Here is a 13,974-nt window from a genome sequence, read left to right on the forward strand (position 1 = left end):
GCAACGAAGACGAGGATCAAAAAGGTCCTCTTGCTCAAATTGAGGACATATGTCTAGTACGGTGAACTCCTAGCTAAGGAAAAATCTCCATGTACAGCAGGGATCGAGTTTTGGGGGACTATTTTCACAGGCCTAGGATTTTGCTTGTTTTGGATTGATTAAAATTTTGTTTTATTGGGTGTATATAATTGATGAGTTGTTGTAAATGCATGAGTTGGTGGATGACCACCATACCTCTTAGTATTCCACCGTTGAATTTTATGTAACCTATGCACTAAGTACTTGTAATTAGTGCTTGTAACCTATAGGTATATTGTAAATGATGGTATTCAATCTCCTATCTTATAAGCCTATAAATAAGTGGTTCTACCAAAAGATTAAGAGAAGAATAAACATGGTGAAACTTTATCTTTAGCATATCACTTCTCTCTATATTTTTTCCCTCTAGTTTTATAACACATTATCAGCACGACATTGCTCTTGGTATGTTTTCTTCCTCTGAATTTTATTTCTTCTTATATGAGCTAGAGTCATCACATGGTATAGAGTTTCTTTATACTTATCATCAGACTTCATCATGCTCGTTTGAGGAAAAAAAAAAATCTTATTCTTATTACAGATGAATATAATGCCATGTTTTTTTTTAATTTGTTTGTTTATTTAATTTTAAGTATGATCTTAATTATTATGATGAGTTTATATTATACAAAAGATTAGGGCCTGAAGTTCCTCGATCCTCATCATATTACTATAGAACCTAGAGTTCTTTTGATTGAATCAGAACCTAAAGTTCTTTGATTCCAAATAATTGAGGGCATGACGTTCTGCGAATTTAAAGAGCACATAAAGACATGAAACTCCTCGATTTTGTATTAATCAAAATCAGAATTCCATGAGGCCTACGTATGTTAAGAACTCGAACTAGAAGTTTCCGAGTGCATATACATCGATTTGAGTATGAAGTTCAAAGCACAACTATTAATTCAATTTATTTAGATCTACGTATTCGAACCTGAAGTTTCGAATATATATTGATATGAACCTAAAGTTCATAGTTTTTCATGGATCTTAATACTATATATGAATATGAAGTTCATTACTTATTTGTGCTTATATGAACCTAAATTGGTTAGAAATCCAATTCTTAAACTTGTAGTTTTATCTACATATTGAATCCACATTAATATTGGATTATCTTGGAATTTCATAGTCTTTAATTTATTTATTTTATTCCTCGTTTATACCACTTTACTCATTTTATTTTATTTTATTTTATTTATGTTGGGTTATTGGTTAATTTCGTTTTATAATGGTAATGTTTTGTATTACCACCCCAATGTTAACAGCCAGAGACGTCTATTGGAGAAACTTCCTACTTTCTTTTGTGGGTAGGAAGTTTATGATGTCATGAACCAGAAGTTCATGAGGCCCCAATATTACACAACTATTACAGTAGTTGAAGTTTATGATGTCATGAACCAGAAGTTTATGAGGCCCCAATATTACACAACTATTACAGCAGTTGAAGATTATGATGTCATGAACTAGAAGTTCATTGATCGGATAACTTTTATGTTGTGGCATGACTATCTTGGCAATCCATATTCTACAATGATACATAAGATTTTTATAAATTTGTAAGGACATCGTTTAAGGACTCAAATTATTGTCTTGTCCAACAAATATCATTACACAAAATGCTCACAAATAAAAGCTATCATGAAATCATCTCAATCAAAAATTGACTTTGAGCCCTCTTTCCTTAAATAATTCAAGGGGATATTTGTGAGCCTATACAACATTTAATTATGGATTACTTCACCAGTTTTTATTGAACGTGCCTACTAAAATGATCATATATTTGTCTCTTGTCAAGAGACTTACGAGCACAACTCCCACATTATCAAATCCAGTCAATTTGACTTGATAATGATGATGAGTTTATTTTCCTAAATTTTGAGACAATTTTCCCGCAGTTAAGGGGAGAAATGACAGTTCCTGAAGAACGTCGTGAAATAGTGTTGAATCGGTCCACTTTTGTCTCATCATGATAATGCATATATAAAGTTATGAATATGCAAGCATGGATTGATATTCATGTATCACAATCCATTAACATGACAATAAGTGACTATAAGCATGACAAAAATATAGGTTCTAAAAACTTAACTCCCTAGAAGTGGAGATTATTTGAAAAATTCAAGCCCTACAAAAAATAACGCTCTATATGAGGTTATGATCCACATATTCTAATGAATTCATCGTAAAAGAGATATTTGTCCCATAAGTGACAACATCAGCTCCTGAAGAGGCATTGGTACCCCAAAGCAATGAGATGCTTATAAATTATGCATGCGCATGCACATGAGAATTGTGGGATCACGAATTGATGATACATTTGGTTTATTAGTAGTTACTACAATCATCAAGGGCTATGATTATATTAAATCTCGCCTTATGAATGTCGACAAGTTAAGTGATTAGCCAAAATGGAAATAGACAATTTCATTTATCACTAAATATGAAGTGCGGGATATTGAACCTATAACTCAAACACTAAATTACAAATGTTAAGTATGAAGGTTACAAATTGGTGCTTGGGAAGTGAAATAAGATCACTAATGTTACATAAGGTTTCCTGGTAGAGACATGGTTTTATTCTCCCATCTCATCATAGATGCATCCGCATTTCTATAAGTATAGTTGTTATTTTAACCCGAAACTTATAGCATGTGTTAAATGCATATTTATTAAGACTGTATGATACATGAAGATCCTCAAAGCTCATGAAATATTTGAGATATATTAGATGAAGCGACCCCTTGAAGGATATAAAGTACCATAATATTCTTAATTAAGAGTTAACACTAAGAGTTTGAGTATTTTGAATTCAAATTTGATATTGTTGTAACATATTCTAACTATTAAATTAGTTGTTGATGCTCCTAAAGAGTTCAATCATTTGAAAAGTGAAAAGCAGGTCGAATAGTGTGATAGACGAACATATATGAAGACAATGTTGCTTGTATTACTCAAATTAGAGAAGGGTTCATCAAGGGTGACATAGTTTCAGAAAAAAGCCAAGAGATTGGAGTTAAACAAATTCGTTTACAAGATAATTTGGCGAACATTTTTACCAAAGCTTTTTCTGAAGCCTAAATTCCATAAGTTAATGAAAATCAAGGGGAGATATAAATCAAGGGGAGCATCCCAATTCTACTACATACAAGACATATTCGCGTTGTACTCTTTTTCCCTTCGACTAGGTTTTTGTCCCACTGGATTTTTCCTAGCAAGGTTTTAACGAGGCAACATAAGCACATCCAACACCATATCAATGATCCAGAAGAAAGTTTCACTCTTTTTCCCTTCACTTCGGTTTTCTCCCACTGGGTTTTCCAAGCAAGGTTTTTAATGAGGGAACTATGTTATTGTATGGTGGACATCCAAGGGGGAGTGTTTTAAATGCTTGAGTTGGTGGATGACCACCGTACCTCTTAGTATTCCACCGTTGAATTTTATGTAACATATGCACTAAGTATTTGTAATTAGTGCTTGTAACCTATAGGTATATTGTAAATGATGGTATTCAATCTTCTATCTTATAAGCCTATAAATAGGTGGTTCTACCAAAAGATTAAGAGAAGAATAAACATGGTGAAACTTTATCTTTAGCATATCACTTCTCTCTATATTTTCTCCCTCTAGTTTTATAACATGAGTTTCATTTTGAGATTAAAAACATAGTCTTTACCTTTTTATTTTGAAATCACACAAGCTTTCGACAACAATACATGTACTTATTAAACAGAGATGTGCACACGCATAATAGCAAAACCAAATACAATCGCATCGATCAATACATATATAATATTCATCAGTTCATCCATCCATGAATTCGCTGTTAGTTGGACCGTGATTTATTGTGAGGAAAAACTCGAATTGGAAGTCCTTTGGTAGGAACAAGCGCTGGGTCCCACACGAATTTCTCGTCAGGAAAAACCTTCTCCCATCTGTATCTGTTGACAACGTTGTGCATGAACACCAACATTTTGAGTCGAGAATATTCTTTGCCTGGACACATCCGAGGTCCGCCTCCAAAAGGAACAAATGAGTAAGGAGGGGGTCCTTGTCCCTCAAACCTCGACGGATCAAACTTTTCTGGATCTGGGAAGTACTCTGGGTTTTTATGTGTCGAATGCACGTTCCAGTTCAGCTGCATCCATCCATCCATGTATACATACATAGACAAATTAATTCAAAATTAATGTCACAAGAAAAGATAATTTATATTAAGCCAGTCATTCAGTCCAATATCTGTCCCCTAGTATACGGTCCATATGTTGCTAATCCGTCCATCTTAATTTTATAGTATGGGCGGACGACGATGTTAAGAGTTCCCGCTTGTTGAGCATATAGTATCAACAAATATCCACGTGTTGTATGTGGCAATAACATAATATTATTACTCTGTGAGTTCTTATTGTCGTTAAAAAACAATTATATTCTACTTCTCTTTTATAAAAACATAATGTATTGCTCTTTAATGAGTGAATTATGACTTTTTTTTGGAGTTTAAATAAAGATTCCTTAAATTATAAATGAAATGAAATTATATTTTATGTTACCTTCATTCCTTTTGGAATCAGATACCCTTCATAGACGAAGTCGGAAATGGCTTCCCGAAAAGTCCCGGAATTTGGTGGCAACAATCGCATAACTTCACATGCCACGCTCCATGAATATTTCATCTTTTGTATATCCGCCCAGTTCAACAGCTCTCCTGCTGCTTTTGACTCTGCAATCTGCCTTTGCTCTGTTTCAGTTTCATTATCCACCCACAAATTAATCCTTAATTTGTTAGTTACAAAACACATAATTAATCAAGGATTTGATTGACAATATCTTCAAGTACGTAAACTATTATATTAGTTGAAATACTTGCAATAATGTGTTCATTTATATAAATATTTATTAATCTTGGAATTGGCCTTAAGACAGCTACCAAATCTCGATGGTCAAAAGATTCTCTCAAAAGAAAAGGATCGATCAAATAAAATAAGGTTAGTCTAATATGATCCATCACATATCATATGATAACTAAAACAAATTTATAGTTGACTACCTAACCAATAATTATACCAAAAAACAATTATTGTGATTGCCCTTTGTGATTAGTTTTGTATTGGCATTTTGTGGTTAGTGGCTTTTTCGGCTAAATTATGAATGCAGTCTCAGAATTTCACAAAAAAAAAAAAAAACCAACAATTATATCAACCAACAACTCGAAACTAAATTCTTTATTTACAATTATATCAACCAACAACTATAACCTTATCATTATAGACAATAAAGTAGGGAACGGGGGATAAATATACCATAAACCTCAATTAATTAATATTTTAAAAATGCACCAGCTGGTCAAGTGGCCATGTTAACCACATGCAATACTTTATGTGTTTGTGACTTCAAATTTAAATAGAGAAATAACTCATCTAACATTTACAACTCAAGTTAACACTTACACAATTCATGGTCGTAAATATAAGTATGACTTAGATCATGATCATCATTGAGGGATCAATACATGACTATGACTAATCTATGAGCACGACTAATTAGATCTTGATCTTCATCAGTTATAGCAGTTAATTAAAATCCACAAGAATGAATGATTTTATAGGTTACCTTTAAGGACGGCATCATAGACATGAGGAAGCTCTGCTAGATACATGACAATGGTAGCCAACGTGCTGCTGAAATTGTCATAGCCACTAACTATAACGCCGTACAACTTGCTGGCAATCTCCGAGTCGCTCAGCCCTTGCCCGTTGCTACTTGTGTCCATGATCAAGCTGGACAAAATATCTAAACCATCAACATCTTCGTCCACCTTACGAGTGGAAAGATGTATCCTCCTTTGAGTGACAATATTCTTAATTTCTTCCCTGAGTTGCCTGGACCCTTGAATCGCGCGGTTAAACTGCGTGCCGGGCAGATCGATTGGCAATGAAGTGAACCCTGAAGACAAATCCTTCATTAGGTTTTCTAGTTTGTTAAATACTTGTTGATCCTCTGTGTCTAACATGAGCCTGCATGCCATTGTGAAAGCGTACTTCTTTGCAAGCGGGTGAGCCTTGATCACTTGATCATCATCTTTTCCATCTTCCCAGTACATATCCAGATGTTGTTTGGTGAAAGTGTCCATGGTCCCAACATACTTTTGGAGACCCGCAGGCTTGAGATATGGAGCCATAGTATTGCGAAATCGGGTGGACTCTTCGGTGATGAATGCTTTCGCTTTCTCGTCAGGAGCAGAGTCGGCAAATATGAGCTTGTCCAAGTGAGGCGGCCACCACGACTTGACCAGCTTCTTCTCGTTCGAAAACAGGAACTTGTTTCCGGCGGCAGTACAGAGAACTGCCATGTCTTCAAACAGCAACGATGTCTTGAAGACCTTGCAATTCGCAGAGGAGGAGGAGGAAGAGTTCTTGTACTTGTTCCTCCTGTCTGCTATGAACTTTTCTGGGACACCCTTTTTTCCTGTCCTTAGATACTCGAGGGTTTCACCTATGATTGGCCAGCCTGTGCTTCCCGGCGGGAGTTTATGCTGATCAAGTCGTTCATTTTTCGTGCCGTTGACACGAATCTTAAAAATGTAGTAGTAGAGAGATACACACACAAGCACAGAACTAATTTGGATCATGAGCAGCTCCTCCATTATGCTTGATCTACTTAATTATATTTGGATCCTTATTTATAATGGAAGGATGGACATTAGAAAGCAATTAGCTTTAATTAAGCAAGTTTCAATCTCCAAGGAAATCGTGATTTTGATTTTGTAAGGAGTGAGAGAGCTACATTTCGAATTCTAAACCCAACCCTTTTACTTATAGCTAGCATAGTACACCTTGCACTCTACTAACCTCTGTTTTAAATGAGAATTTATCAAAAATAGCCAAAATTTGACCCCCAATTTAAAAAATGTCAGTTTTTGTAAAATATTTCAAATATAGCAAAAAATTCACCTAAATAGGCACAAAAGCCCTCAAATTTAAAACCCACATAAACCAAAGAAAGAAAACCTTATTAGATTGGGAATCTTTGTACATACGTTTGCAAACGTATTGCTGCCGTAGTCAAATAGTGAGTGTAGTTCTTCCTTGATTCTTCATTCAGTTTCTTCTTCATCTATTCTTCATACTATATTATATTACATATAGGGTAGACATCCAACAACAATTTTTTTTTTTTGGTGGATTAAACAGAAAATTGTATACAGTGAATCTGAATTATGAAGGATAAGAGACATAAGCCAAACTTTTTCCATTCACATCAAGATAAAAGTTTTCTCTGTCTGCAGATTACTACACTTTAAACTTCCTTGCCTAACTTCTATGGTTTTTACTTCCCTTTTATATTTAACTTGCATTTTAGGTATTAATATGGAGTTTTAATTACAATTATGGTAGTTAATGAAATGCTTGGAATACATTATAAATAAAATATGAAGTTTGATGGCAACGATGTAAAAACATAGGAATATTATGACATCTTATATCTTACTGGTCGTTTAAGTTTAAAATTGGGTTTTATACATAGATTTATAGAATGATGGGTATATGTCTAGGAAATAAAAATTGTAGAGATATATATTGGATAAACCCTAAATTTTATTAAGAAACCACAAAAAGGCACAACAATACAACAAAAAGTAAAATCCAACGAAGCTCAACATCAAGGATATAATTTTTTAGTGGAAAATGTTGGGAACAGTGACTTATATCATGATTTGATTTTTCTTTGGCCTACAAATCAATTCTTTTCTGTGGAAAATTCTTTTGACTTTGTCACTCAAATTGTACAAATATGTGGTTGTGTGGCTTTTAAAAGGCAACGTGACTTGTGGGATGGGCGGCCAATTTTGAAACTTATTAGCTTCTTTGAAAAGCCGGCGCAGCATTTATGCGTGTGGGGAACACTCGGCGGATTGATCCGTCAGAGAAGACAAAATAATGGTGTCATTCGGACAGCCTGTGCTTCCTGGTGGGAGTTTATACTGATCAAGTCGTTCATTTTTTGTGCCGTTGACACGAAGCTTAAAAATGTAGTAGTAGAGAGGTACACACACAAGCACAGAGCTAATTAGGATCATGAGCAGCTCCTCCATTATGCTTGATCTACTTAATTATATTTGGATCCTTATTTATAATGGAAGGATGGACATTAGAAAGCAATTAGCTCTAGTTAAGAAAGTTTCAAGCTCCAAGGAAATCGTGATTTTGATTTTGTAAGGAATGAGAGAGCTACATTTCGAATTTCAACCCAACCCTTTTACTTATAGCTAGCATAATACACTTTGCACTGTACTAACCTCTGTTTTAAATTATAGAAGATTTGAACTAGCAATATTACCTAGACTTTTAGCCCTATGTGATGTCCACCAACCTTTATTTTAAAAATTTTGACTTTAAAGGAGATTACCACATGGAAAATATTTCCTTCCTTCGGTTATAAGTAGGAACTCCTACGTTCTTGTCAATGCCAGTTTTTGTTTTTGCATTTTTGATTTATTATTTTTACAATATGTCAAACTGTGATTTGTAGGAAGTTTCCAAGAAAAGAGGTAAACAATATCCTTTCCATATATATGACCTATTTGCTACTCACTGTTTTTTTTTTTTTTTTGGTTCAAATGTGTGCTACTTTCTATGTGAACTAAAAAAATAAAATTATGATAAAAATCATGATTAATTTGTTTATAGGAGTATAAAATCACCACCATGAGATATTAGTATATATGCGTTGTGTCTAAATATTGGTGTTGTTAAACGAACCTTATAATTAACTGAGTATACAATATGATTTAAGTGCGCTCTAATATTTTAATGAAAATATAAAATTAACTAAGTAAACCTTATTTAATTACCAAAATACCCCTAATACACCACAATACACAGTATCAAATAACACCAAACTCATTCAAGCGCTGAACGCTATTAGGGTTTGTTTAAATATTTAATTTACTTCACACCAAAAGGAAAATGTATTCTATGGCCGTCTTGTTTGACCTGGCTTTCATTTACTGTCTTTCTTTGACGGAAGTATGGAGTCTTGACATATATGCAGCTTATTTCCATACAAGATAAAATACAAAATACAAAATAAGAAGAAGAAATACACGTGCCGTATAATAAAATCTTTATTCGTAGTCGGTCAACGTCCAACAAAGCTCCAACAAAGCTTGGCAGCGGCCATAAATGTGGAAAATTAGACTAAAACTTGGGTTCATACAGACAAGTCTAACAACATAGCTAGACTTGTCTTCTTTTTGCATAATAAGTTTCATAATTACACGAAAACTCCTTGAATTTTTTTTATATTTTTTATATTTGCATAATCTCATATTGATTGTTTTGGTAATTATCTAGCATTTACATTTTCTTCACATGTAAACCGTCCATATTCCTAGATCCAACGGCCACTATTAATGTAACCAGTGAAAATATGTAGCCCAAAAATTCAAGATTTCATTGTATAAAATGTATGTGTTTGGTTTGCCATGGTATATCACTACCTTTACTCCCACAAGCACGGTACGAGCCCGGCTCGGCCCGTTTCAATATGATCATAGGCTTTGGGTCGGGCCAAAATCAATGATTTTACTAAATGGCACGACACGGCCCAATAAATTAAATGGGCTTGCCCGGCCCGGCACGAAAGAGTTAAAAACACTAGTTTAAATGGAACGGGTCAGCCTAGCATGGCCCATTTGACACCTCTAGTCAGGGAACACCCAAATCACCATAATCTCAGCACTCAAACAAGAAAGTGATCACATTTTGTGAGAAACTACTTATTCTCTACACTCCATGCCTAGCAGTTTGACATTAAACTAGGCCAGTGAGTTAGGGAGGAGAAAAACGTACCTATCTTCCCTAGTAAAAATGTCTCTCTTCTATGGTTATAGTTATTAATAGTAGACAAAGTGCAGGATATCAATGAAAATCAACTTAATTACAAGAAAAAGTAGATTAAAGTTTCTTATCATTTGCCGCTATAGGAAGTGTACATTGCTACATGGAACTTTATTTAATTGAAGTTTTACTACTATCTATCTATCACTATGGGTTTGAGAACCAGGGTGAGGTTTCGAAAGGTACCTCAAAATGAAAACTTTCGTATTCATCCCTCAGTGGCAATTCAGGTGCAATTTCTCCTGCAGACTCATTATATCATACTTAAGCTAATTGAACTGCAACAGAAGCCTGACTAGGATCTACTTGGCTTGAACTATTAGCAAGGGCCATCAATTAGCAAGGGAACCTTACAGAAGGAAAGATATTAGCAACAGAAGCTTGACGGACTGCTATAAGGTTCCCTTTTGTAATTATGAGATTCTTGAGGGCAAATAAATGAAAGATAAATTCATTCTGCAAATCCGTAATTCATGCTCCACTAGCCATTTCTCGCCATACAAACATCATCTATACTTATTAAATTTAGAGCATGCTCGTATCACATCGAATGTGATAGTCATACATGCAATTCATGTTATAATATCCAAAACTGTGATAAATACAAAATCTTTTACATTATTAGAAGTTAGAACTATAGATTTTGAAAACTTACGATGAGGGGAATGAATGAGATCCAGAAATAGGCATGCCGACCTGAATACAAACATTGGAAGTGTTGAGAATGATCTTCATGGTGGGTATTGTGCAGACTCCAAATCCAATAACTTCTGATTCTTGTCAATAAAACATCAATCTCACTTTCAGGCCCAAAGATTAAGCATCTTATGGAAAGCAAATGAGTTGTACAATTTCCTTAGCAATGTAGTCATTTGCATTCCAAACATGGTAGATGACAAGGTAACCCAAATTTTTACTAAGAAAGAACAATAACTGTGTAGTCATTACGAACCCAAAATTTAAACCAAAACCTAAAAGCTTACCCCAAACATTCAGCAATAAGAAGATAACCACATAGAGCCAAAGATACCAACTGCAAATGACATTTAAATGGAATTGTTTTCTGTTAGTATGAAAATAGTGTTGTCATTTCCTAGACTCTAGCATAGGTTGAAAATTAGTGTGTGAAGAATTGTTACTGGACGTTTTGGCACAACTCATTTAACTCCATACATCCAAGGCATGACTTGACCGATATGAGAAACTTGACTTTAGGTAAATTATGACATAAACATGCATTCATTATAGGATTCTGAGTTGGTGCTTTTTTTTTTTTCCACTCAAGTATTTTTATGTTAATCTTATTTTTAATAGGATTAGATTTTATCTCTTGAGATTACTTTCCTAGTTGGACTCTATTTTAATTTAAATTAAAATATTATTTTTCTTCATTGACTTGAAAAGTACATTTTATTAATACCTAATTGGTCTTCTTGATAAAGACTGTTATCTTGAATAACAATCCTTGCATAAGCTGACGAATTGAATAGTATTAGTGGTCTCCTTGTTTTTGGCCGTTTTTCATCTTGTGCCCATATTGAATCACAACTAATAGTCATAGTTGAATAGGTTTAATGTGAGTTCATATTGCATTAGGTTTAGAAGTCTTAGTTGAATGGGTCTTATAGTTGCATTGGAAGTGTTGTGACGTGGTGTTTCTCTCCAAGTTGAGAAACTGGCTTTGAATAAAAAGGATTGTTGTTCCTTTTCACTGGAAGCTTTTCAAGGCATAAATTTTTGAATATACCGAATCTGTTGTCGAGAAAGTTGCCGTGCTTATTTTTCTTAGATAAGTCATCAAGTGTTCCTTATTTACTTGGTGATTTATCAAATCCTTTCTTCATTCATATTGCATTCATATGCATGTCAGTGACTTATACGATTGAGGGCACCAAGACCGTGGTGGCAGTTTTCCTCCGGCGAGCTTGAAGCAATCGTGGCCAGTATTGCATTCAACATAAGAAGTGTTGAAAATCATCCTGTCACAGAAGTTGAGTTACGAAGAAGTCGGTAAACATTACCTAGAATGTGTCTAGGATAAGTGTGTGAGTACTTCTTGTAATAATCGTTCTCTAGTGGATTTGTATTTGATTGAGGAGTCCCGTGGATTTTCCCCAGAGGTGGAGTTTTACTACGTAAAATAATTCCCTGCGTGTTTCTTTATTTTATGTTTAGCACGTTCCATGATTGATAAGCCATATCAATCTTGCTACCGAAGTTTATTTTTATTTATTTGATTATAATCTTAAATTAGCCTATTCACCCTCCTCTAGACATTTGTTAGTCATCCTACAAGTATTTTCATTTTCTTTGGTATGTAGTTATAGCACTACTACCCTCACTGAATGGTCTACTCGACATTGTTATTCTGTCAATATTTTCTGAGTTTTCCTAAGTTTTCTTGAGGAAATCAAAGTAATGAACCAGAACAACCATGATGGTGTTTCCGATTATGATGTTTTCGCACATTCAACATTATTTTTCTCTTAAAAATTATGTTGTTGTGGTGGTGCAACAAGACCCAATTGTAGTTCACCTTAAGAACCAAATATTATTGCCTGTAGGAGCCAACCCACCCCAAGAGCAGAATCAGCTAGTGCTTGTGACTACTAGTACTGATTATCAAGATCAGCCCAAACCGAGGCGTGGCCCGGGAAGACCCAAACCTAGTCGTATACACACATTGTCGTGCAGACTGGCAGATACAAACTAGAACCCGCCGGAAGGCTACTACTGCTGGTCGCAAAGACAAGGTCAAACAAGTTTTTTTTAATAATGTTATATTTGTCACATATTGATTCATATATTTCATGTCAGTGAATTTAATTCTTTCATACAATAGCCAAAACTAAGACTCTGTCATACCTAATATCTGTGTGCAGTATTATATATGAAAAGTTGATAGAAGTCCAAAAATCCAACTAATAATTGGGTTTATTCCTCGAATTATTATTTATTGATACAAATCCATTGACTAGTTTGACATGTTGATTCAAACTTTTGTATTTAAATTTTTTTGTTCCTATTATATCCCTATTATCTAAAATGAGTAAGATGAGAATTTATATGCAATTATTTTTATTTTTGTTCAACCTATGGTCGGGGTCTAGTATATACTCTTGTAGATAAATTATCCTATGGTGTAGGTATATTGTCATATTGCCTATTGCATATATATATATATATATATATATATTTTTTTCATATTTTAGACAATAAATAATAGTATTTTATGTACATTTTTTATAGGTAACATACAATTTTATTTGTCTATTTTTGTATCTGACTTATAGGTAGTCTTCTAATTTATGTTCCTAACTTATAGATAGTATTCTAATTTAAGTTCATGACTTATAGGTAACACGATTTATCACTAAGTTTTTTTCATTGCTAATAAGAACACTATTTACCCGTATGTTAGGTACATAATTTAATGTGGATGCTTGCCTAATTGATTAGTATAATATGTGGGCCTTTACTTCAATTGATTAATCGTTTTGGACCTAGATCTAAGAACCCCTATTATATAAGCCAGAAGGAGAACAGTATCGATCCCAGACGGAAGTCTTATGCAGCCTGGGTATTGAAGAGGTATCGTGTTGATTGTATTTGCATTAATTACTTAATTAATCTCATGATTTGACTGTACATCTTACTGAATTTGTATCTGATTATGCAGAAGGATATAGGAGTTGGGTTTGATCTTAATCTTAAGCCAGAGTGGTGCTCACAGATTGTGGCGCAAGAGCGAGGACCTAGCAACGAAGACGACGATCAAACAGGTCCTCTTGCTCAAATTGAGGACATAGGTCTAGGACGGTGAACTCCTATAGCTAAGGAAAAATCTCATGTACAGCAGGGATCGAGTTTTGCGGGACCATTTTCACAGGCCTAGGATTTTGCTTGTTTTGGATTGATTAAAATTTTGTTTTATTGGGTGTATATAACTGATGAGTTTCATTTTAAGACTAAAAAGATAAGTCTATTTTTATGATTT

General features: G+C 34.2%; 1 protein-coding gene across 1 annotated transcript; it reads right to left on the reverse strand.

The window, feature by feature from the left end:
• Window positions 1-3,722: 3,722 nt before the first annotated feature.
• On the reverse strand, window positions 3,723-6,884 carry LOC103326766 (beta-amyrin 28-monooxygenase-like). The gene is made up of 3 exons (XM_008229007.3): window positions 5,689-6,884; window positions 4,629-4,816; window positions 3,723-4,216 (listed from the first exon to the last, which is right to left on the reverse strand). Exons 1-3 carry the CDS (start codon window positions 6,719-6,721, stop codon window positions 3,905-3,907), a joined length of 1,533 nt encoding a protein of 510 aa, XP_008227229.2. The 5' UTR covers window positions 6,722-6,884; the 3' UTR covers window positions 3,723-3,904.
• Window positions 6,885-13,974: the final 7,090 nt, after the last annotated feature.

Source organism: Prunus mume, linkage group LG1 (genome assembly GCF_029339155.1).
Source record: "Prunus mume cultivar Tortuosa linkage group LG1, ASM2933915v1, whole genome shotgun sequence".
In the NCBI taxonomy this organism is placed as follows: domain Eukaryota; kingdom Viridiplantae; phylum Streptophyta; class Magnoliopsida; order Rosales; family Rosaceae; genus Prunus; species Prunus mume.

Bases quoted from the DNA above. Each gene is read 5' to 3' on its own strand.
- LOC103326766 (XM_008229007.3), bottom strand. From the start codon at position 6,721: ATGGAGGAGCTGCTCATGATCCAAATTAGTTCTGTGCTTGTGTGTGTA. The intron at 4,817-5,688 runs GTAACCTATAAA...AAACTGAAACAG, and splicing joins CTATGATGCCGTCCTTAAAG to AGCAAAGGCAGATTGCAGAG. The intron at 4,217-4,628 runs GTAACATAAAAT...GGATGGATGCAG, and splicing joins TGATTCCAAAAGGAATGAAG to CTGAACTGGAACGTGCATTC.